The sequence below is a fragment of the Marmota flaviventris genome, chromosome 4 (assembly GCF_047511675.1).
Source record: "Marmota flaviventris isolate mMarFla1 chromosome 4, mMarFla1.hap1, whole genome shotgun sequence".
Taxonomy (NCBI): domain Eukaryota; kingdom Metazoa; phylum Chordata; class Mammalia; order Rodentia; family Sciuridae; genus Marmota; species Marmota flaviventris.
Window position 1 is genome coordinate 23457455 of NC_092501.1, and position 24012 is coordinate 23481466.

Genomic DNA, 24012 nt, shown 5'->3' on the forward strand with positions numbered 1-24012 from the left:
TGTTCCTGTATCTACATGTATGCAGAGGGGATAATAATAGCACTTACCATGGAGGAAGGTTGTAAATACTACATTAATTAATGCAAATAAAGTCATTACACTGGTGCCAGGGACATAGTAAGTGCCCTGTAAGATGTTGCCTTGTGCTGTTCCAATTATGCTCCCTATTTTGTTCATAAGAGAAGGAATGCAGAGAGATGTCAAAGGACTTGCTCAAGTGTGCACAAATACACAGATGCTAAGGGACTGAGCCAGGCTCCAACCTGGGCCTTTTGGCCAACACTCCCTGTCACTGTCATTATCTACTAGGACTTTCTTCAGTGATGGAAAGGGTCTCCACCTGTGCAACCCAGTAGAGTAGAAACCAGCCCCATGTGGCTGTGAAGCCCGTGAAATGTGGCTAGGTGGCATGGAGGAATGGAATTCTTAAATGTTGTTTACTTTTAATTGATTAAATTTGATTTATAGCCACGTATGGGTAATAGTTACTGACTTGGTCAGCTCAGTTCTTCACTACCTCATTCCTTCTGTGATCCTTACACCCAGCTCAGTGTGGGATGGAGGTGTAGACACTTTGTGTCATTCTCTGAGATATTAATCCTTCTTCTCTCTGAAGTTATTCCCATCATAAGTCTATCCTCAGTAAAGAGTATTTCTTCTAAAATGAACCCTTAAGTGTTTATAAGAAGAATGAATAAATAAAGGACTGAACCTGTCACCTTCACCTAGGTTGAGGATTGGCCTCCTATGCAACAAGGTGGGTACCCAGGCGGCACTCCTGTATCCTCATGCAGATGCCCCTTCTCCAGCCTGTATATGTCCTTAAAGAGAGATGATGAGCCCAAATCAGAGGCTATCAAGATCCTTAATGTTCCATTGCCTGGGTTCCCCTGGACACACAACGTCTGGAAGAGAATTTGGAACACACTGCCCCAAAATGTCATTTTGATTCTGGCAGTCACATTCCTCTGTGTGTCCAGAGAAATTTCAAGTACCTCTTACAACTGATCCCACTCTGGGATTAAAGAATTAAGATGCTTTGCTATAGAGACAGATAAGCCTGTGGATCTCAATGGTGTCATTTCTAGCTCTGGTAACCTGGGCCACTTAGATGCTCTAAAACTCTTGGCTTCTTGTCTCTATAATGGAAATAACAGTACACTTTTCCAAAGGATGGAAAGGGAGTGTAGTAGTCAGTTTTTTTGCTGCTGTGACCAAAGATCTGACAAGAATTTTATAGGGTAAATGTTTATTTGAGGCTGATGGGTTCAGAGGTCTTAGTCCATCAATAGCCAGCTCCATTCCTCAGGGCCTGAGATGAGTCTGAACATCATGGCAGAAGTGTGTGGTGCACAGAAGCAGCTCACACACATGATGATCAGAGCAGAGAAAGAGAGAGACTAAACTCAGCTCACCAAATACATATATATCCTAAAGGCATGCCTCCAGGGACCCACCTCCTCCAGCCACACCCTACCAGCCTACAGTCACCATTCAGTTAATCCCTACCAGGGGATTAATTCACTGATTAGATTAAGGCTCTCATAACCCAATTATGTCATCTCTGAATGTTCTTGTGTTGTCTCATACATGAGCTAATATCTAAAACATAACAGAGATGCTGTGTCTGAAGAGCTTAGTACCTTTCACAATAAATTGTACATTATGAGAATTGTACATTCTAAAAGAATGTCCCACCTCTTCCTTCAAGAGCTGAACTTCTAATTGGCCTGTCACTAACAGATAATCCCTTTCTGTGTTTTTTTTTCCTAAGGAGGTCCTACAGACATCTTCCCAGAGGATAAGTGTAAGCACTAAGCTGGATGTGGTCCCACATTTTTGCATAAATTTTCCAAGTGGGAAGTGCTACATGAAGAATTTTTGGATAACCACCATCACCATCAAAAACCACTTAAGTATATATTTGCAAGTGCTTCTAAAAGCAGCAGACAGGACAACACAATCCCCATCCTCCAGGCACTCTTCAAAGAATCACTTAGATACAATCTGTTCTCTTTAGAAAATTGCCAAACCCCATGATTTTCTCAGTTTGCCCCTCTAAAGCAGTTAATTCTTGTCCAAATTTCAAACAACTTTCTTCCCCTAAATTTCATGGCATTGTTTATTCCTGGTTTTCTTCCTGCTTCCAGGAACATTCTTCCTCTGTCCCTATTGTTGGTTCCAGTGTATCTCTGCTCTACCACTTACTGGCTGTGTGACCTCCGAAAGCTCAACCATCCTGAACCTTGGTATCATTAACCCTAAAGTCAGGCTGATGCTAACCTACTTTATATGGTTAGTTTGAAGGTTATGTAGGAGAAAGAGGAGAGCCACATTTCCAACTGGCTGGGATTGCTCCTCCCAACAATTTAATATTACAGACAAAACATAATTTTAAAATCTTTCATAATTTCTAACCGTGGAATTAAATCTTTCAAAGTCAAACTCAGAACCCAAAACCTCCATGGTTTGTGGGAGCTGACTCAGTAATGATCCCTCGTGTTTGGGGAAGCAAATATAGGCTCTGGAAACTTAGAGGTGGGTTACAACACTACACAAGAAAAATACACTTGCCTTTGTGCTTTATGCAGTCAATAGCTGTAAATAGTCTAATATTTAAAAGTGGAAGTATCATGTGATATGTGATTCTTTTGAATTGAGTTGGCCACTATGTGGGCAAGCAGTGATAAGCTGTCTTCTGATAAGCCTTGGGTTGGGATTTGGGAAGTGTTACAGTTTGGATATAGAAAGTCCCTTAAAGACTTACGTGTGAAGAGCTTGGTCCCCAAAGCAGCCATGTATAAAGGTGGGGCTGTTAGGAAATGATTGAATCATGAGGACACTGAGCTCATCAAAGGATTAATCCATCGTGGCTGAATGGATGACAGGGAGTTGCAAGAAACTGTAGGAGGTAGGACCTAGTTGGTGGAAATAGATCACTGGGAAGGGTTTATCTTGACCCTGGTGTCTCTCTCCCCCTCTCTCTCTCCCTTTCTCTCAGGGAAAATGGGCTCAGTCACCTAAAACAAAACAAAACCCCAGTGTAGCTTCAGCCGTGGATATGAAATTTGAATTCACATAACCTGCACAATGGATGTAGGAATCCCCAGTAGGTAAATACAAATAAAATGGTCCCTGTCCATTGATGTTTTCAGGCCTCCAGTTGAAGCAAATGAAAACCACCTTTGAGGGATATTTTATAATCCAAGGTACCTTCTGACAAAACAGGACAGGTGTCCCTATAAAGATAAGCTAATACTTAAAACACGTACATAACCGCAACACACATACACAAACACACGCTTAGATGCTCTCACACACTAACACACACAAATAAACCACTGCAAGGTTTGGAATTAATGAACAGAGACAACTAGAAAATTATATTTTACAGCAAAATGCAACCCTTATTACAGTGCTTAGCATATATTAGGAAGAATTTAAAAGTTTCTATTCCTATCTTTTTTTTCTATACCCTACGTAAGTTCCAAGATTCTGTTCTCTCTTTGGTGGTTTGGGACTTTCGCTTTTGTTTTTTGTATTTTAATCATAGCAAGGGAGAGTGCATAACCACAGCTGAGCATTAGAAAGAGAGTATTTTATGCTAACACTGTACTGAATTGCTCACCATTAAAAAAGACAAAGAGGAACTAAGAGAACAAAAGGCAAAGATGAAGGATCAGCAAGAGGCAGAAGTTCCAGCAAGAGAAGTCATCTGCCCACTGTAAGAGGAGGCCAAGTGGCAACATGTGGCATAAGGAACTAGTAGAATAGAACAGAGAAACCACTTTGGAGTCTCCAGTCACTGATGAGCTCTAGTAGGCTGGACCATGACTTAAACCCAGAGAAAAAATATGGGGCTTTGTTCCAAATTCTCTGTGTGTGCCTGCAAGGCCCATAGGTGGAGCACTGAGACAGGAGCCCTCTCCTTCCCCTTATGCAGTACAGCTGTGGTCCAGGGCTTTCAGAAGTGACCCCGTGGAGCTGAGATGTTCATCCTGGAGAGGACAAGTAGAGCAGAACAGATGTGGAAGCCATGTCACCCCTATGAATGGCCTCCATATGGGGGTGTGGGGGCTGCTGTTTATAGATTCAGAAGAACAAATTAATATTTGAACAAGGTAGTGAATAAAGAAAAATTATTTGCAGTAGGCAGAAGAGTAAGGAATACATCTTATTTTATTGTGATAAGGCCTTAGATAATAGCTAGAGTTCTCTAAAACTGGAATTGTCTGCTTTCTGAGGAACTGAGCTCTCTGGAACTGGAAGTATGTAAATCACAGCAATGTGTTAGCTACTTAGAGCTGATATATGAAGGATATGGGATTGGATCACAGAGCTGTCCAGCTCCTTTTGTAAGGGTTAATTAAGAAAAGGAAAAGTAGGGATCAGATTAAAAACAATAGCAAAACAATGAGAGTATATGAAATGAGTTCCACACCTAGAAACATTTATAAAAATGAAAAGGAATTTTGTGAATAAATAATTATACATATTTTTCTCTTCCCCTTTCCAGTTTTATTATAGAACATGGGTATGTGCAAACACACAAGCAATCCAAAGGAACATCACTAAGTGTCATTGGCACCATTAAAATGCTAAAAATGTAGTTTGCACATGGTCATAACTTCACCCTCTGCATTTCCATTGCACAAAGAGCTGGATAATCTGAGTTTTCCTGTCTTCCTCTCTGTAATTAAAGAACATGGGTCCTAATGAATTGCAAATGGAGTTAGACCCCCAGTTTGTGATTTAATGGATAAAGATGAGCCAGTCACAGACATCCACACTCCATATTAATCAAGGGCTGATGATTCTCCCATGGGAAAATGTCCTCGGTGATGTATGGTCCCATTAACCTACTATTACCTAGTCGACCTCCTTTGCCTGAGACCCCTGGCCTTTCTAGTTGCTAATCTGAACAACTAGGTATTAAGGCAACTGATGGTCCAAAAAAATCTTAGCAGATGGCTTAAGAAGATGCACACCCTGACGTCTTAACAAAGTGATAGTTCAAAGTAGCAAGAGAAGAAGAGATGCACACGTAAATAATTGCTCTAAAGGAGAAGAAAATCTGAGTTACCTCAGCCAATTCAGAGGTCAAATCATACGAAAATCTGGGTTGTCTGCTTAGCTGTGAGGCCTCATAGCAAAAGTTTGCACAGCTGGTTTATGGCCAAGTAAAGATCTCATAACAAAAAGATCTCAGTACACCTCTGCACCTTCTCCCACAGGATTCTCAACACACCTGTCAGCTTCCCATCATTGCTGTCATAGTACAGAATGAAAAGGTTCAGAGAGGTTAAGCCATCCACCCCATGTAATACAACTGGAAAAAAAACAGATTCAGGGATTATTCAAAGCTTCTCAATGTGAGGCTGATTTTCTCTTCAGAGCTTGGCACTGCCTCTTTCACAGAAGTTCACTTTCAGCTTGTTATTACCATAGGTTTTCCTTAAGTTACATATGCTTAACTGAGCCTCTTCTTCTGTGAGTATCATCACATATGTGTTGAGCACCTAATGAATACTGGGTAGGTCACTTTCCCTATTGAAATCCTCTTAGCCTCCCACATCCAGCTCATCCTCTCCCCATTCTGTCCTATCTACAAAGACCCTGACTTGCTGATGACCTCAGAGTCACCATATCCCTAAGGCTCCTAGGGCATCATATGTGATTAACAGTTCATTATTTTTCCCTCCTCCCAGATTGGGGTGAATGTAATTTACCATTACATTCACCCAAGCACTGTGTACAATTATTTAAACATCATCAAACATTTAGTAAAATTTTGCTGAATGAAAAAGGAGGCTTTGGCATGAGGAAATTTGTCTTATTACAGAGCTATGAAATACACAGAAACAAACAGTGAAGAACAGAAGACTAGTGAAGACTATACTGGATGTTGCATAATTTAAAGACTATAGAGATAATCTGAAGGGACAGAAGGCAAGACAACAAAATATACACCTATCCGTCTTTCTCGCCCTCAGTCCTTGATGTGCCCTCTCTTTTTCCCAAGGACTGGAAACATCTACAAAGAGATGTTCTCTATGACTAACTGTAACAGCAGAGGTGTTGGAGTCAGTATTGCTTGCAGTACTTTTGATTTCCTAATTGTGGTATCAATGGAAAACGGTATCAATGGAAAAGTCAAGTCCAGCACAACGGAAACTCTGTCAGAGAGAAACTTTCACACCCAACGTTCCAAAACAAGTGAAGAATTCACATGAAAGAAATGAAAAGTAAAAGTGAAGATGCCCTTTAGGTATTCAAGGATGAGTTCATGGGAAATAAATTATTTACTCAAATAGCCCTTGGTATTTTAATGTAGAGTTCCTAACTTCCAGGTGGACCATTTTAAGAGAAATGTTTAAGGAAATGGAAACATTTAAAACCCTAATTTGACCTTTACACACTGTGCACATGTATCGAATTATCATACTTTGCCCTTTGTACAATTGCAATAATAACTAATTTTAAAAATCAAAAAAAGAACTATTTGCCATCTCTGTAAAACAAAGCACATTTTCCCCAGAATAGTGCCCAAATACCCATCATCAGACTGTCAGATATCTCAGACTCTCTGACCACATTTTGCTTTTACCATCATGTACTTTGTGCCAAAGTAAACTACTTGCTAATCTAAGGATACCAGTTTTTCTCACTTGGGCTATGTGCACTGCCAGAATATCTTTGTTATGTGCTAATTTGACTTTGTCCAGGGATAAGCTAAAAGAGTTTTAAAAAGTTGAGTTTTTTTGGATACATACCTAGGAGTAGGATAGCTGGGTCATATGGTGGTTCCATTCCTAGTTTTTTGAGGAATTTCCATATTTCTTTCTAATGTGGTTATACTAATTTACAGACTCATTAACAATGTATGAGTATGACTTTTTCTACACATCCTTGCCAATATTTATTATTCGTATTCTTGATAATTGTTTCTAACTGGAATGAATGAAACCTCAGTGTAATTTTGATTTGCAGTTCCCTGATTGCTAGGGACGTTGAACACTTTTTCATATATTTGTTGGCCATTTGTGTTTCTTCTTTTGATAATGTCAATTTAGCTCTTTTGCACATTTATTGATTGGGTTACTTGGGTTTTTTGGTGTTAAGCTTCTTGGGTTCTTCATATATTCTGCATATTAATCCCCCGTCAGAGTACTAGCTGCTAAATATTTTCTCCCATTCTGAAGAATCTTTCTTCATGCTCTTCATCATTTCCTTTTCTGTGCAGAAATTTTTTTATTAAATGCCCTCTTACTTATTGATTCTTAGTTTTATTTCTTGAGTTTTCAGGGTCTTGTGGAAGAAGTTGGTGCCTGCACAATATGTTACATAGTGTTGCAAAGTTTTTTTCTAGTAGTCACATAGTTTCTGCTGCCATTCCTACATCTTTGATTAATTTTGATTTGACTTTTGTACAGGGTGAGAGACAGGAATTCCATTCTTCTACATATGATTATCAGTTTTCCCAGTACTATTTGTTAAAAAGACTGTCTTTTCCCCAACATATGTGTGTGTGTGTATATATATATGTGTGTGTGTGTGTGTGTATGTGTATATATATGTGTGTGTATGTGTATATATATGTGTGTGTATGTGTATATATATGTATGTGTGTGTATATATATGTATGTGTGTGTGTGTGTGTGTGTGTATATATATATATATATATATATATATATATATATATATATAATGTATATGTGTGTGTATACATATTTATACTGGCTTCATAGAATATATACATATACATATGTTTGTGTGTGTATATATATATATACACACACACACACATATATATATATGTATATTTGGCATCTTTGTCAAATATCAGATGGGTTTGTTTCTATGTCCTCTATTATGCTGCACTGGTCTTCATGTCTATTTTTTATTAATTAATTTATTTATTTATCCTAATTAGTTATTTATGACAGAATAATGCATTTTGATTCATTGTACACAATTGCAGCACAACTTTTCATTTCTCTGATTATATATGATGTAGCGTCACACTATATGTGCAGTCATACATGTATCTAGGGTAATAATGTCCATCTCATGAGACTTGCAAAAATGAGATGGACATTATTACCCTAGGTACATGTATGACTGCACATATAATGTGACGCTACATCATATACAATCCTGCCCCTATACCCCCTCACCTTTGTCTAATCAAAGTTCCTCCATTTTTCCCATGCCTCACCCCCTGCTCCTATCATGGATCAGCATCCACCTGTCAGAAAGAACATTCAGCCTTTGGTTTTTTGGGATTGGCTTACTTCACTTAACATACTATTCTCCAACTCCATCCATTTACCTGCAAATGCCATAATTTTATTCTCTTTTAAGGTTGAGTACTATCCCATTGTGTATATATACCACAGTTTCTTTATCCATTCATTTATTAAAAGGATGTGGTTGCTTCCACAGTTTTGATGCCATTACCATGCTGATTTTGTTACTTTAGTTCTAGAGTGTATTTTGAGATTGTGTATTGTGATGCGTCCAATATCACTCTTCTTGTTCAAGATGGCTTTGCTATTTGGGATCTTTTTTTCCTCTGAATGAATTTTAGGATCCTTTTTTCTAGTTCTCTGAAGAATGTTATTGGCATTTTAGTGGAGATTGTATTGAATCTGTGCAATGCTTTTGGAAGTATGTCCATTTTAACAATATTGATTCTGCCTAGCCAAGAACATGGGAGGTCTTTCTATCTTCTAAGGTTTTCTTTAATTTCTTCAGTGTTCTGTAGTTTTTATTGTAAAGATCTTTTATCTACTTAGTTAGACTAATTTCCAAGTATTTTATTTCATTGTATCAGGCTTTTGTGAATGGAATGGTTTTCCTGATTTCTTTCTTAGCAGAATCACTATTGGAGTATAGGAAAGCTTGATTTGTGAATATCTGTCTTCTATCCTGCTATTTCGGTGAACTTGCCTATCAGCTTTAGAAGTCTTCTAGTGGAGTTTTGGGGTCTTCTAGATATAGGATCATGTCATTAGCAAATGGATAAGTAAACATCTTCCTTTCCTTTTTGTATCCTTTATTTCCTTCTCTTGCCTGATTGCTCTGGCTAGTCTCAAGGACTATATTGAATAGGAGTTGTGAGAGTGGACATCCTTATCTTCTTCCTGATTTTAGAAAAAAATTTGCTTTCAGTTTTTCTCCAGTATAACATTGGCTGTGGGCTTCCATATATAACCTTCATTATGTTGAGGTTAGCTCTTCCTATGCCTGGTTTCTCCATTGTTTTTAACATAAATGAATGCTGGATTTTATCAGAGGTCTTTCTTCATCTATTGAGATAATCATATGAATCTTGTCCTTAATTCTAATTACTTAGAGAATGATATTTATTGATGTGAATATTTTGAACCAACCTTGCATCCCTGGGAAGAACCTCACTTGATCATGGTGTATTATCTTCTTGAGCTGTTTTTGAATGTAGTTTGCTAATATTTTATTAAGGAAGGAGAGCAGAATAAAATAGACATTATTATTGCTGTATGTATATACGTGACTGCATGACCAATGTGATTCTGCAACCTGTACACTCAGAAAAATGAGAAATTATACCCCATCTGATTCAAATGTATGATACGTCAAGATCATTGTACTGGCATGTGTAACTAATTAAACAAATATTTTAAAAAAAAAAATGCTAGAGAGCAGGAAAAAAAAGAATGTTTTTATTTAGGTTCATAAAGAATCCTGTAGGTTTTATTCCTTAATTCCTTTTATTTTTTTAATCTGGTTTTTGTATCAAGGTTATAGTGGCTTCATAGAATTTATTGTGGAGTGTTATCTTCCTTTTAATTTTATGGAATAATTTTAGTAAGACTGGTGATATTTCTTCTTTAAAGGTTTGGTAGAATTCATCTGAGAATCCATCCAGTCCTAGTCTTTTCTTTTTTTGAAGGTTTTTAATTGCTGTTTTAATTTCATTTTGTTTTATATTCTTTGATATTGGTCTGTTTAGGTTCTCTATGTATTCCTGGTTCAATTTGGGCAGGTCATGTATGTCTACAGATTTGTCAATATCTTCTAGATTTTCCAGTTTATCAGAGTAAATGCAAGTCTTAGCAAATACCAAGAATTGATATAATCCCATGAATTATATAAGATAATAATGAAATAAACTAGAATTAATTAGCAAGAAAAAAGATAGAAATTACATAAACATGTGAAGACTGAATAATACCCTTAAATGAGAAATTGGTCAAAGAAGAAATGAGAGGAGAAATTAAGAAGTACTTAGAAACAAATGCGAACAGAGATACAACATATCAAAATCTCTGAGACAGCATGAAGGCAGTTTTAAGAGGAAAATTTATAGTGTTGAGTGCCTACATTAAAAAAAAATAGATCTCAAAAAATCTAATGCCAAACCTCAAAACCTTAGTAAAGGAAGAGCAAACTAATGGCAAAATCAGTAGAAGGCGGGAAATAATTAAGATGAGAGCTTAACTTAATGAAATTCAGAATAAAAAATATATATACAGGGGGATGGAGTTATGGCTCAGTGGTAGAGTGCTTGCCTAGCATGTGTGAGGCACTGGGTTTAATTCCCAGCATCACATAAAAAACTAAATAAACACAATAAAGGTATAAAGGTATTGTGTCCATCTACAACTAAAAATATTATATATATATATATATATATATATATATATATATATATATATATATGTGTGTGTGTGTATGTGTGTGAATGAAAATTAAAACCATATTAAAATTAAAACCACACACATATATATGTATATAAATATATAATCATATATATATATATAATCATATATATATATATATATATATATATATATATATATATATATAATCATATATATATATAAAATCAATGCAACAAAGAGTTGGTTCTTTGGACAGATAAAAACGATTGATAAACTCCTAGCCAAACCAATCAAAAGAAAGTTAACAAAATCCCAGATCAACAAAATTTGAGATGAAAAAGGAAATAACACCATAGTCACTTCTGAAATCCAGAGGATCATTAGAAATTATTTTGAAGTAAACTTTTTCTCTTCAATGGAATGGGAAATCATAGGTCTTTAGAACTGAAGTCACATTTTGGTAGTAAATATTCTTTTCTGTGCTTAATTCTTATCTGTCAAAATACCTCTATCAGCTTCAAAATAGTTTCTCACATATCAGATAATTTCCACACATCTCTGAAATTAGTAAAATCATTCTCTTTTACAACTTAAGAGATATAATATTTGTACTGAGTCACAAGTGTTCAGAATATGGCCTATCTTGGTAAATGTTCCCAAAGCTTTAGGAAGTAAGTGTGCTCTGTTGCTGGAGGTGTTCTAGAGAAAACGTTTAAGTCAAGCTAGTTCACTACATCGTACAATTCTCTTATATCATTATTGACTTTTCTTTCTATTTGTTATATGTACTAGCAACAAAAAAAAATCAGGACCTTTTAAAATTATCACTCAAAAAATCAAATTTGTGAAATGCTTAGGGATAAATCTGGCAAAAGAGGTACAAGATCTATAAAGTGAAAAGAATAAAATATTACTGTGTAATATTTCTTAGTAATAAACTGAAGGAAACCTAAACAAAGAGGAAGATAAACTGTGTTCATAGATCAGATGACTTCATAACTTTAAAATGTCAGTTCCTCTCAAATTGGTCTATATACTTAATGCAATCCAAATAAAAATTTCAGGATGCTTTTGGTGGTAACAGAAATTGAAAAATTGATTCCCAAATTCATTTGAAAATGCAAATTACCACAATGGCCAAGAAATCAAGATAATGTGACACTGGTGTCAAGCTAAGCAAATAGATCAATGGAAGAGAATAGAGTCCAGAAATAGTTCTTCAAATATATGGCCAATTGATTTTTTGACAAAAGTATAGAAGTTATTCAATGATGAAAGAATAGTCTTTTCAAGAAATGATGTTGGAACAATTTGCTATCCATATGCAATAATAATAATAAACCTCGATCCATACTTCACATCATATATAAAATGGATAATAGATATAAATATAAACATGAAACTATAGCAGTATCTAGTAAAAAGCAAAAAAGAAAATCTCTATGACAGTAAATTAGTAAAGTATTTTTCAAATCTAACACCAAAAATATGAACCAAAAAATTGACAATTTGTACTTTATGACATTGAAATACTCTCTTAAGAGAATCAGAAGACAAGCTGTGATACTGGAGAAAATATTGTATACTACATATTTGGTAAAAGACTTTTATCTAGAATAAAGAAAGACTCTCAATACTCAATAAGAATACCAGCAACCCAATTTTAAATTGGGCAAAATCTTCACTAAAGGAAGTATATAAATAGCAAATAAACACATGATTCTCAAATAAACACATGATTTTCAAGGTCTTCAGTCAGTGGGAGAATGAAAATTAAAACCACAATGAGATATCACTACTATATTAGAAAGGTTCAAATTATAAAGATTAGCATTCCAAGCATTGGTGAGGATATACAAAAACTGCATCTCTCACACACTCCTGGTAGAAATGAAAAGTGTACAACCACTTTAGAATACAGTATAAACTTTTGTTAAAAATTCGTAACTACATCTAGCATACAGTCCAGTCATTCCACTACACCAACTTGCCTTAGACAAATAAAAACATAAGCCCATACAAGAACCTGTTCATGAATTTTTCATAGCAACTTTATTTTTAATAGCCAAAACTTAGATTCAATTCAAATATTCTCTCACACGTGACTAGATAAACCAATTGTAGTATATCTGTGCAATTTAATACTACCAAAAAAATAAAAATAAAAGAAACTATTGATATGCATGACATAGACGAATCTCAAAATAATTATAAGAAAAAGAAAACACGCAGGAATACAGTGCCTGTATGTAAAATTCTAGAGAATGCAAACTGGCTTCTAGTGCCTGAAATTAAATCCCCAACTGTGAATATGGTGAGGGGATAGAGAAGGGGGAGGAAAGAACCAGGAAGGAGCACAAGGAAACTTTGGGGTGACAGATTTGCTCACATTCTTTAATGCAATGATGACCTCACGTAAGCATTCGTGTCAAGACTTTATCAAATTTGTATACTATAACTTGTGCAGTCTCGGGATGCTAATTAGATTTCAATAAAATTGTTTATAAGAATCTGAAGTCAACTCATAAAGTGACCCTTGTTTTATTTTAATCAATATTTATAAGACTCAAACTGTGTAGCTCCAAGAGAATACCTTTATTCTTTGATACAGTAATTAGAGCAAACATTTTTTAAGCTAGGTCAGACCTACTCCCCAATGCACACAGATAATCCATCCTTCTATTTGGTGGCACTTATCCCAATTGCCATCATTGGCTCACATGATGGGGCTTTCTCTTTGCACTAATGCACTGATGAGTATCAGTATCCATTACTGCACATTATCTCCTGGTATATGGTTAGTGCTTGATACGTTTTTGTTGAATACAATATTCACTTGGTATGTAGGTAACAAAGGATAAGGGCTCTTTTTGTTTTGTTTTGGTGCTGGGTATCAAACCCAATGCCTCTGCATGCTAAGCACACACTCTGTCACTGAGCCTCACCTCTAGCCAAGGGCAAGTTTTTGACACTCTCAATGCTATGTAACAAAAAGTAGGAGATGGGTTTTGCTTTCTATTTTTCTTTCTTCTTTATTCCATGTATTTTACTAATATTCACTCAGAGAAAAAAAAAATCTTTTGAGGTTTTAATGTAAATATTTGTTAGGATTTGTTAGACTCTGATAATGAGAAGTGAGTTACTTGGGGGGAAATGTGGCATGATTTTCGGTTATTTTGAGTGATTACACTGGAACATCTGTAAAAAGAATTAAATGAATGATATCAGCTTTTTACCTGCTGATTAACCTCACATTTTCAGCATCATGAAAGGGAAAGTGACTGTCTGAACCTTAGGGCATGTAGATCAGAGTAATGATCTACTGGTAAAACCTGGATGCTTCCTTCAGGGACTGGATTCTTGGAGCCATAATGCCCAGGAGACCATCCAGGCTAAGATCAATGAGAGAAAGAGTGGACTTCTCAGCCACCTTTCAGCATCTTAATTATGAAAACATTCAAGCCCAATATTAGCACAACAGTGTTGAAGAAAGAAAAGTTAATATATCTTTTTTTCCCCCTCACTCACTCCCCAGCCACCTATTACAAAGCTTCTAGATTACAACCCTGGTATCTCTAGCAACTACTTCAAATTAAAAAGTCTTCATTTTAAAAAGCCTTGTTTCAATAACTTACTTAGACAGCCACTGCTGGCTGCTGCCTCCGGCACTTGGAGCAGCCAAGGGTGGCGTGGGGCAAAATGTCAGGAAAGCAGCTAACGGAAAAGCAGCCACAAAAAGGATTATCCCCTCTCTAGTACACCCTGGCAACAGGCCTACCAGGGCTTGCCCTCAACCACTCAGTGCATGTGGGAAATAAGCAACTCTTCTGTCGGTAAAGAAATGGGCCATGGGCAGAGCCCCGGGCCATAGGCAATCAGACTGTGCGATCAATGGTATCCTTCTGGGTTTTGTCACAGTCAGGGTTAGTAGTTGCCTCCCCTCCTCTGGGACTTCTGGGCAATCGAGAAATCTGATTCTATTTTCAAATCACTCTAAGGTTTCTCCCTTTGCTTTTCAACCCGACAATTATTACCTTTATCTCTTGCCCAGGGACAATTTAAGATCTTTAGATGCCCTAAACAGAGAAAAATCTCGTTGCCTCTAATGTACTTAAAAAATAATAATAATAAAAGGTAAAACTACAAAACAAAAATTTTCTGAGTATGCTAAAAAGGAAAATAGCTTCTTTCTAAATTTTCTTTTTTAAATATAAGAAGTGTAGTTAAGGTTCCATAGAGTTTGCCTAGGTAAATTTTTCTCTAGAAAGTCTTATTTGCTTTGAGTTATGAAAGGCAAATAGGGTTAGCCAGATGAAGAGGGGGAAAGGACTGCCTAAGGGAAGCATTTACGCCAGGGCGTTTCAGTGCCAAACAGGAAGACATAGTCCTTCTCCTATGAGTGAAATGAGTACTTGAGAAGAGGAGGTAGAAAGTTAGGATCCAAGCTACAACCGTCTATGTGCTGAGCTGTAGGTTTTCACTTCATCCTGCAAGTTAAGGGGAAGCCAATGATGCCAAAGACTGAGCCAATGATTAAGAAGACCTGGAACACGATCAAGTCAATCGAACTTTTTCCTGTAACTTCTGGCACATCTGAGATCTTACTGACATTTTCAAATGCAAAGGAACGACAAAAATAAAACACAAAAAAATCAAAACAAATCTAGTTTCTAAAATCAAATAGTCAGGCAAAAATAAGTTGCCGTCTGAGTCTTCTTTTAGGTTCTTTCTATTCCCTCAAAGTCCTTTCCAGTGGCCTCCGTGGTTTGGGTGGCATCTTTTCTCTTGTGCCACCCTGTCCCCTGATTTCAGAGTTATCCCACACAAGAGCGAGGGAGCTGGGGTATTTACACACCAAATTCTGTTAGACATTTGTTAAGGGCTGTTCCCAGATGTTAATTCCCTGGCACATCTAAAGCTTGCTGTACAGAGGGATGGAGAAGCTTCAAGAGGCTTTGGGGAAAGAAGTGCAAATATTGGCAATCAGAAGTCCCTGGGAGCACACAAGAGTGAAAATACCAAATGGATATAAGCAGAGCATTAATATTGTCTGCTAAAATTGGATTTCTGATGGAAGTCAGTGATATGGCTGAGTATTACATCTTTGTTGATGTAGGGCCAAAAAAAGCCATAAATATGAGGCAACAGCTGACATCTGGATAAACATCAATGGAACACCACCCCATATCTTATGCCCACAGAACTGCCACTATTACCACCCATCCCATAGCCTCTTCGATGGAAACACTGGCCTTGAACTCCCTGCTATCTGGTCCCAGTGTAGGATTTCTGTGATTCCTCCTGCAGCATTTCCCTAGGCGGAAGCCAGTTTCCTCCCTCTCTCCCACTTTTACCACATTTTCCTTAGACAGAACAACAATCTGCACTTCTACACATCTCTATTGCTCTTTTGAGTAGATGAAAATATATTGGATGGAGTTTCTCTCCACCTACTACCTCCTCCCTTGATTAAAAAAGAATCACAAAAAGAGAAATCCCCAACTGTTATTTTCTCCTTTTATTCCACTCCTATTCCTTTGCGAGGTCCTCCCCCTCCCTTCCCAGCCACAAATCAAACAATTCTGGACATCCCACGTCAAAATTCACGAGAACAATGTGCATGCGGGTACTGTTAAATAAGGAGTCAATGTTCTATAATTTAATTTTCTCCTCTCACATTAAACCTGCCATTCTTTGCATAATCAGAGTGATAAATGCAGAGTCAGACTTCGTCTTCCTGACATTAATACCCATCAGTACTTCACATGCAAACAATTGTGACTTTCGACTTTATAAAAATTACCAAGAGCACAAACTCTGCTTAATTAAACCATTTAAAAGTTGCTTTTGTTACATTTAATGAATGATATATTATACTGCAATGAAACATGCAGCAATACAAATACTTCACAATGCTTCCAATTAAGACTCACTTCACTTATGCCAATTGACAACACTAGTGTTCCACACTTCATTCAGTTTGTGCATTTTAAATGAACTGGTTAGTGAGAAGGGTGCTTCTTTGCTAATGAGTTTTGTAATCAAGGCATCTATTTTAATTTCAAATTGGCTAGATTGGGGGAAATTGCTAGACTAAATGACTGGTACTAATTAGGATTATAAAAATATTCATCATGCCATGGAATTAACATGGGGGTCTGATTTTCTTACATTTGCATATTGCTTGAGTTTTGAGGGAAAAAAATCTTGACAAATTGTCTTCTCTTTAGCAAATTGAACAAACACTATATCTGTTTTAGTCCTTCTTTTCATTTAAAGCATAATACATATTCATGATTTGTAAATGAAGTTAAATGATTTCAACTTCTATCTTCATTACCATATTAAAGATGTTGTCTCCATAAGCTTCCTTAAAAAACTTCAGATCATAGTATTACCTTTTTAAATGACAAATGCTTTGGTTTAATCTATATAATAACCCAAAGACTGGAGCAAATTAATGGGAAGAAACACAACTGCCGTGATGTGGATTTTTTTTGTTTTTTTTTTGCCCTAGGAAGAATTAACTAGTCCTATGCCTTGTCATCGGTCAGCCATCTGGTAGGTTCTCTCCTCAAGGTTCCATCCAGACAACATCAGTTGAGAAGTGAGCCAAATGAACACTGCGTTCATTGGAAGGTTTGATTGGGGGCCTGGCTGATTTTATTGTGTGGCTATAGCAATGCTTCCCAGGTCTGTGATTCAGTATAAAGGGGCCCATAGAGGTCGGTTCCAAGGCAACTGCAAGGCTGTCTATCTACCAGGGAGAGCGGTGTGGTGGTCACAACACAGCCACACCCAGGAGAGAGAGCAGAGAGCAGGCCAGGCCTCTCACCTGGCTGTGTGTCCTTGAGCAAGTTAGCATCACCTTTTAGAGTCATCTGTTCATCTGTAACTTGGAAATAATATCCACCTTGCTGACACCTAGGAGAATTCAATGTAATAATGTATATGAAAACACTTCAGCACTCACAAAACAGAAGGTACTTAAGGACATATATCTCATTTCCAAGAAAAACCTATATGCCCAACTCTGCATAATGCAACACAGGGCAGGTGCAGCTATAAGGTACAAGCCTCAACTCACTGGCTGTGTCTACACCCCTTGGCTGCCACAGTATATTCCCGTTACACCTGTCACATCCAATAAGCAAACGCTAATTCAATTTTGGGATACAGCTGGAAAATTCATCTGAAAAACCTCCAAAATAAATCACTTCCTTAACATCTATCTATACTGGGTGCCTTGTAAATAATAAAACGTGTATCTATTGCTGAGTTGTAAATAATACAGATGGAGGTTATAACCAACAAAAGCATACTCTTTGTTAGGAGGGGGAAAAAAACTCCTATAGTTTCATAGTTCTAAAGGGACCATAGTAAAAAACAAAGAGGAGGAAAAGATATACCCCAGACTTGGTATATTCCAACTTCAGGGAAATCTTCCTCTACAACATGCTGCCTCTTGAGATGGGATTTCAATAATGAGTTCAAATGATTTTACCCAAATCAATCCTATTCACACCTAAAATCTTCTGAAGAGCACAGCTTTATAATTAGAACGAATATAAACTATTCATGGTAGATTAGATTGTAGATTTTTTAAAATTATAAATGCAATCTAATGAAATCAAAGAAAATTTGAAAACAAATAGTATGAAAAAATTCACGAATTTAATTCCATCACCCTAATAAATCCAATTAATACTTGAATATTTCCTTACTTTTAAAAAATTCTTTCCTTCCTTCTTTTGTCTTATTTTTTTTATTTGTACACTTGTATTCAAAGAGTACTTCTTACTTACTATTTATTATTTATGCATTTGTACATATCATGGATGTAATATGAAACATGTATATATTTAATAGGTATTAATACACGTCCATGTTGATACATGGTCATCGTGACCACTGTTTTAATGTCATGTTCCATGATTTAAATTCCTTCAATAGTGAGCATTCAGTTAAAAGTCCCTTAGTTGTTCCCATTATAAATGACTGTGATAAGCATCATTATTCCTAGAGCTTCAGGGTATTATTCCACAGGTATAGTCTCAGAAGTGAGTAACTGAACCAATGGATCAAGTTATGAATATGTACATCTTCTGATACACCTTGCCAAGATATTTTCCAGGAAGGAAAACTAATTTGCATGCCCATCAATACTATTTCAGAACATGAGTTTCACCAAAATTTTGCCAAAACTGGTATAAAAAAAGAACACATTTTTAAAAATTAAATCTGTTAAATTAATTTCAAATGGATAATTTTGAAAGTTTTCTTATAAATTTTCTAATTAGCTAAGCTAATCTGCATTTGGCTTAAACAAATTCTCTAATGTTTAATGTTTAATGCTTTTCAGTTGAAACATTTCTTCTTTTCAATTTGCCTTACTTGCTACTTTCTAACCTTTATTCTGAGGAATTGATCTTATCTGTTCCCTTGCCAGATTAGCCAGTCATAAGTCATATGCATGAAATTAAACATGACCCTAATTGATGGTGGCTCCAGTAAGGTCGAGATTTTGACGATGTGAGAAGCAACAGGGAGTTCAGAAAGTTTCTTGCTCAGGTAGCTAGTTTCCTCAGGCTCATGGTAATACATTCACTTTTCTGCACTTACACTACAACTTGCTATAAAAAGCTTAAAACATAACCCAGACTCCAACCAGCTGCTACCCCAACAGAGTGAGAGGTAAAAATGCTTCAGAGAATGGAGGCCAAAAAAAAAAAAAGAAAGAATAAAAATTAAAAGACATTTCCTGTAGATAGAATAGAGCCTAAGGCCAGAAACATTTGCAAAGGAAGGGGCTAGCAAAACAATTCCTGAGTCCAACTAGAAAACCAGAAATCTGGAGTCAGGATTTGGCCAAAGAAGTGGGAGTTAGGGTGGTGGAATGAGCACAAAGAGGCTGCACACACAATTAAACAAAGTCAGGGTGGAAGCAGGTGGGTGACAAGGAGAAACCATGACGCCACACTGCTCTACTTCTGGACCTACCTGTGGCTGTAGCTCCCTGTCCCAAAACTCTGCCATGGTTGAATTTCTATCCTGAGAGCATTAGGAGGCAGAAGGTCATTGGGGATGACACTTTTTTCGCTCTCTGCTTCCTTGTTACCATGTCCTGAGCCTTCTTCCTCTGTGGTGCCCTTGCGCCATGATGTTCTGCCTCACCTTGGCCCCAGAGCTAGAGTCAACTGACCATGGACTAAATCTCTGAAACCAAGAGGCCCTAAATAAACTTTTCCTCTGTTAAGTTGTTATTGTTGGGTCCTTGGGTTTTCAAAGAATGGAAGAGGACCTCAGGAAAATGCAATGTTTTGTTTTGTTTTTGTTTTTGTTTTTGTTTCCAATTAAAGGTGCCCTTCCATTCTATCCCTACCCCAAGAATGACAAGTTCCAAACCTATGATCATCCCTAGTTAATCCCCAACAGCTTTGTCTCCAACAGGTAGGGAGAGACAAAGCCTATTTCCGCGAGTAGCTACCAAGAAAGTTATCATCACATACCAATCCAGGAGCATCTGACTACAATTATTAGTCTGACTGTTGAGAATGAGAATATAAATGAAAGGCACAGCTTCACCTGTGTCCAGCATTCCAGAAGGACAATTTTGAATTCTGAGGCCCTTCACAAGACACATACACTCTTGTTCACCAGTGCCTTGCTCAGGTATGGTCCAATCAGCAAAGCCTGCGCTGGACCATCCACCTCTCTCTGCTGGGCCCAGCACTGCCAGTCACCATCCTAAAAACCATACATCAGCTTCTTAGCCAGCTTGTCAATCCACCAGCTACTATTGAATTTGGCTAGTGATCAGCAAAAAATCCCAGAGTTCACAAAGAAATGAGAAATTATCAAAGTGATGGCTATGCTAATTGCCTTGATTTGATCATGACACAATGTATACACGAATAGAGACATTACACTGTACCAAATAAACATGCGCGATTATGAAAGGTCAATCAAAAATAAATTTGTATTTTAAAATACCCTGAGCTGCATGCACCACCCCCCACAACTCCTATAAAAGCAACCCTTCATTATACATGCTGGTGTTTCAGAAAGTGTGTTTGGCCATTGAAATGATGGGCTGTTCTAGAGCAGTCTAGACCAGAAGGGCCTGCAAACAATGGAACCTGGAATCCCATTGAGTTCCTCACCTCTGACCTCCAAAATCTGCTGTATTGGTAAAAATATCATTTTGTCAAGAAGATAAATGATAACAATTGCTTTGAAATCCCACCTTTCATGCAGAAAAATAGCTATTTTCAACTCTTTATCCTTGGAAGGCCCCTTGTACTAGAATGTATACATCTGTGAATACAGGAGCGTGTACCCTTTGAAAAAAAAAAAAACTGCACCACATCCCTTATTAAAAGGAGGAGTATTTAAACAATCAGCCTTCTATAGCAATGAAAATAGAAACTATCTTTTCTAGGATTTCTTTGTCTTCAAAACTCATCTCAAAATCTTTCAAAACAATCTGTTTTTAATAAGATCATTGGGTCCTCCAGATAATCCAAAACATCACAATGTAAGCTGTTTTAGTTATCAATGAGGACAGAGGCTGATGGAAACAATGGAGTAACCCACCTCTTAAATAACTGATAGATGCACAACAGTCTTTAGGAAAAAAAAAAAGTTAGCTTTGATTCCAAAATTAGGGGAGAAGGGTCGCTTTTCTTATATCATTTCCAATTCGGTCAACAATAGCCTTCCACTGCTTTTTCCTTTTAGAGCGCAAAGATTCTTATAAAACATCTCCAAAGATTCCTGTAGCCAAGAAGCCAAGAATAAATGTCTTGTCTTCACTAAGTAAAGAATTTGATGGGCAGAGCAGGAACTGGCACAGAAATTAACAGGAAATGGAAAGCTCATGAAGATGGCCAGAAAGGAAGGAACTAATCAAAGGCCCAAGTCAAACTGGTCAGGAAAGACAGGACTTTGGAAGGTTGGGATGCATCAAGAGTTAGAGGCAAGCCCCTCCTGTGGGGTCAGATGCAAAGCATCTTTGCCCCCCACTCCAATCTCATACCCCCATACCCCTCAACTGGCATCCTAAGACCCGCTTAACTCACAACCTACCACCCAGCACTTCAATTAACAGACCATTATGGGCATCTCTCAGTTTCTAGCTGCAATTCTGCCTTATCCAGAAGATAGTCCCTTAATTTTCCAGCAGTGTCTTTTCTGAGCGAGATCTACTGGCAAGTCTCCTGCAGCTTTGGGGTAGCAGTTTGAAAAGTAAAGCAATTGGATATTATCCCTTTAAAAATATCATTCAATTAGGTCTTTTGTAATACATACAACATAACGAGATAGCCTTGCCGATTCTAAAGAAATTGCTAGTGCATTTCATCAAAGGCACAATAATGGAAACATCGATTCACTCCTCACCACAAACATCTTCCTTTGATGCTGCAGTTACCTTAATACTAGCACTTTTCATTTTCCCAAGAAGAAAACAGCTGCCTAGATACATGCACATCAGAGAAGGCTCTAGTCTGAAATAACACATTTGTATATCAATCTCAACTACACTTACATCTTCATTTGCTGCTGCATAACATCACTCTCCTTGACTCTAAACCACTAAATTACTCCCAGAATAAAGAAAAACTCCTCTGCAACCTGGATAGTTGGGGCTAGGTGTTTTATGCCATCTCTGCAAACATTGCCAGGGACTTCGTCTCCCTCCTCACACAATTTATTTAAAAGAAGAATGGGCAGGCACTGGCTAGAAACTTTATGGATCTGAAGAACATTCAGCCACTTTTAGCAAAAGATGTCAACAAGAAAGAGTACCGAAGGAATAATATATTTGAAAATGTGCAGTGTGATTAGGAAAATCCATCAACACCCACGGCCACATTTCCAAATATTTTTACTAAGTGAAAAAGGAGCCATCAAGTCTGAAAGGATTTTGAAGGCATTATATCCACAAGGGTACTTCATGAGCGATGGTCCAGAAGTTCTTGGTGCTGTGGAAATGGAGGAAAAGGATATGCCTGGATATACATGAGGCACTGCATTTGGATTATCAATCACTTGGTATGAGAGTTCTATTGCCCCTAATCTAGCTTGTCCTTAGAAAAAAAAATATGGTTCTGAGCTAAGAGTTCTGAGCTTCATCTAAATACATTATCATCCAACCATTTAATAGCATCCAAATAATTTACTTTTTTTTTCAATATAGCTTCAAAATTTCTGGCTCTACTAAGCATCTAAACCCACAGACTATCTGACATTTGGCTAAGTCTTTCATACAATATCCACTTGATGCCATGAAAGAAGTGTATTTGCAATGGCTTTTGCTCTGCAAATGTCATGTGGGTGTCCTTAGGGGATTGCCTTAAGCACCTGATGCCCACCATGAGGCTCTATTAATGAGAGATATAAAGGTTATGTTGAAATTATTGTTTAAAGGTCCTGACATATCACACCCACACAAACACACACACACACACACAAATTCACAATCACAATCACATATTCAAATACACACTGAAGAATAACTATTTTAGGATTTGAGAGTGCAGAAAGAAGCTATTTCAACCAAGGTGATTCTGTGGATATCTCTATGCAAGACAGTGCTTGTATTTATCTCTTCCCTTTCACTAATTGATTCTGCAAAATTATTACATAAAAGCTTGGCATCTGTACGAAGGTTCTGGAGACAGCAGGAAATACAATGAAGAATAATCTAAAGTCCCTGTTCTTGTGCTTCTTACATGCTAGCTTCTCCAGCTACACAACTGAGATTTTGGAACAAACTCCTTTGCCTTACTGCACCTCTGTTGACCATAGTCAAAATCAAACTATTATAATAACATATCTCCTACACAGAGCTAGTTGAAATAAGGTCAAATTAGTATATTTTAGAGAAAATCATTTTACAACTGTGAAATTATTTTAAAAAAGCATTGCCAATATACAAAATATAATAATCTGCATATTTTGATATTTAAGACTAGAAAGGAAGGTTGTTTGCTGCAGACAAAATCAACTTGATTGGAATGGAGAAATGTCATTGACTCCTCTCCAAAATCTGAATTGAGCCAACAAGTGCTTTTCACAGGGTGAGACCCGGGTGACAAGATGAGAATGAAAACAGTATTTGTTCACCTTTTGATCCAAACTGTAGGCCAGCACCCAGTCCTCTTGCTTGGGATGAAAGAGCAGGCTCTGGATGTAGAAGGTGAGGCGGTACTTTTGATACGTGGCCCCTTCGTCTGAGCTGATCAATATGCTGCTTTCCATTTCAGGATCACTAAGAAGCATGATCTGATGAAAGGACAGAGGACAAAATACAGATAGAATTCATAGGACGGAATAAGTACAAGATTAAATAAATATAAAATAC

At 37.1% G+C, this 24012-nt stretch overlaps 1 protein-coding gene across 1 annotated transcript in view; it reads right to left on the reverse strand.

The window, feature by feature from the left end:
• Positions 1-24012, reverse strand: part of Sorcs3 (sortilin related VPS10 domain containing receptor 3) — a 579229-nt gene that overhangs the window by 248719 nt on the left and 306498 nt on the right. Inside the window, exon 4 of the mRNA XM_027930160.2 lies at positions 23775-23933. Within this exon, the coding sequence (XP_027785961.2) occupies positions 23775-23933 (159 nt within the window). The remainder of the gene's footprint in view (positions 1-23774; positions 23934-24012) is intronic.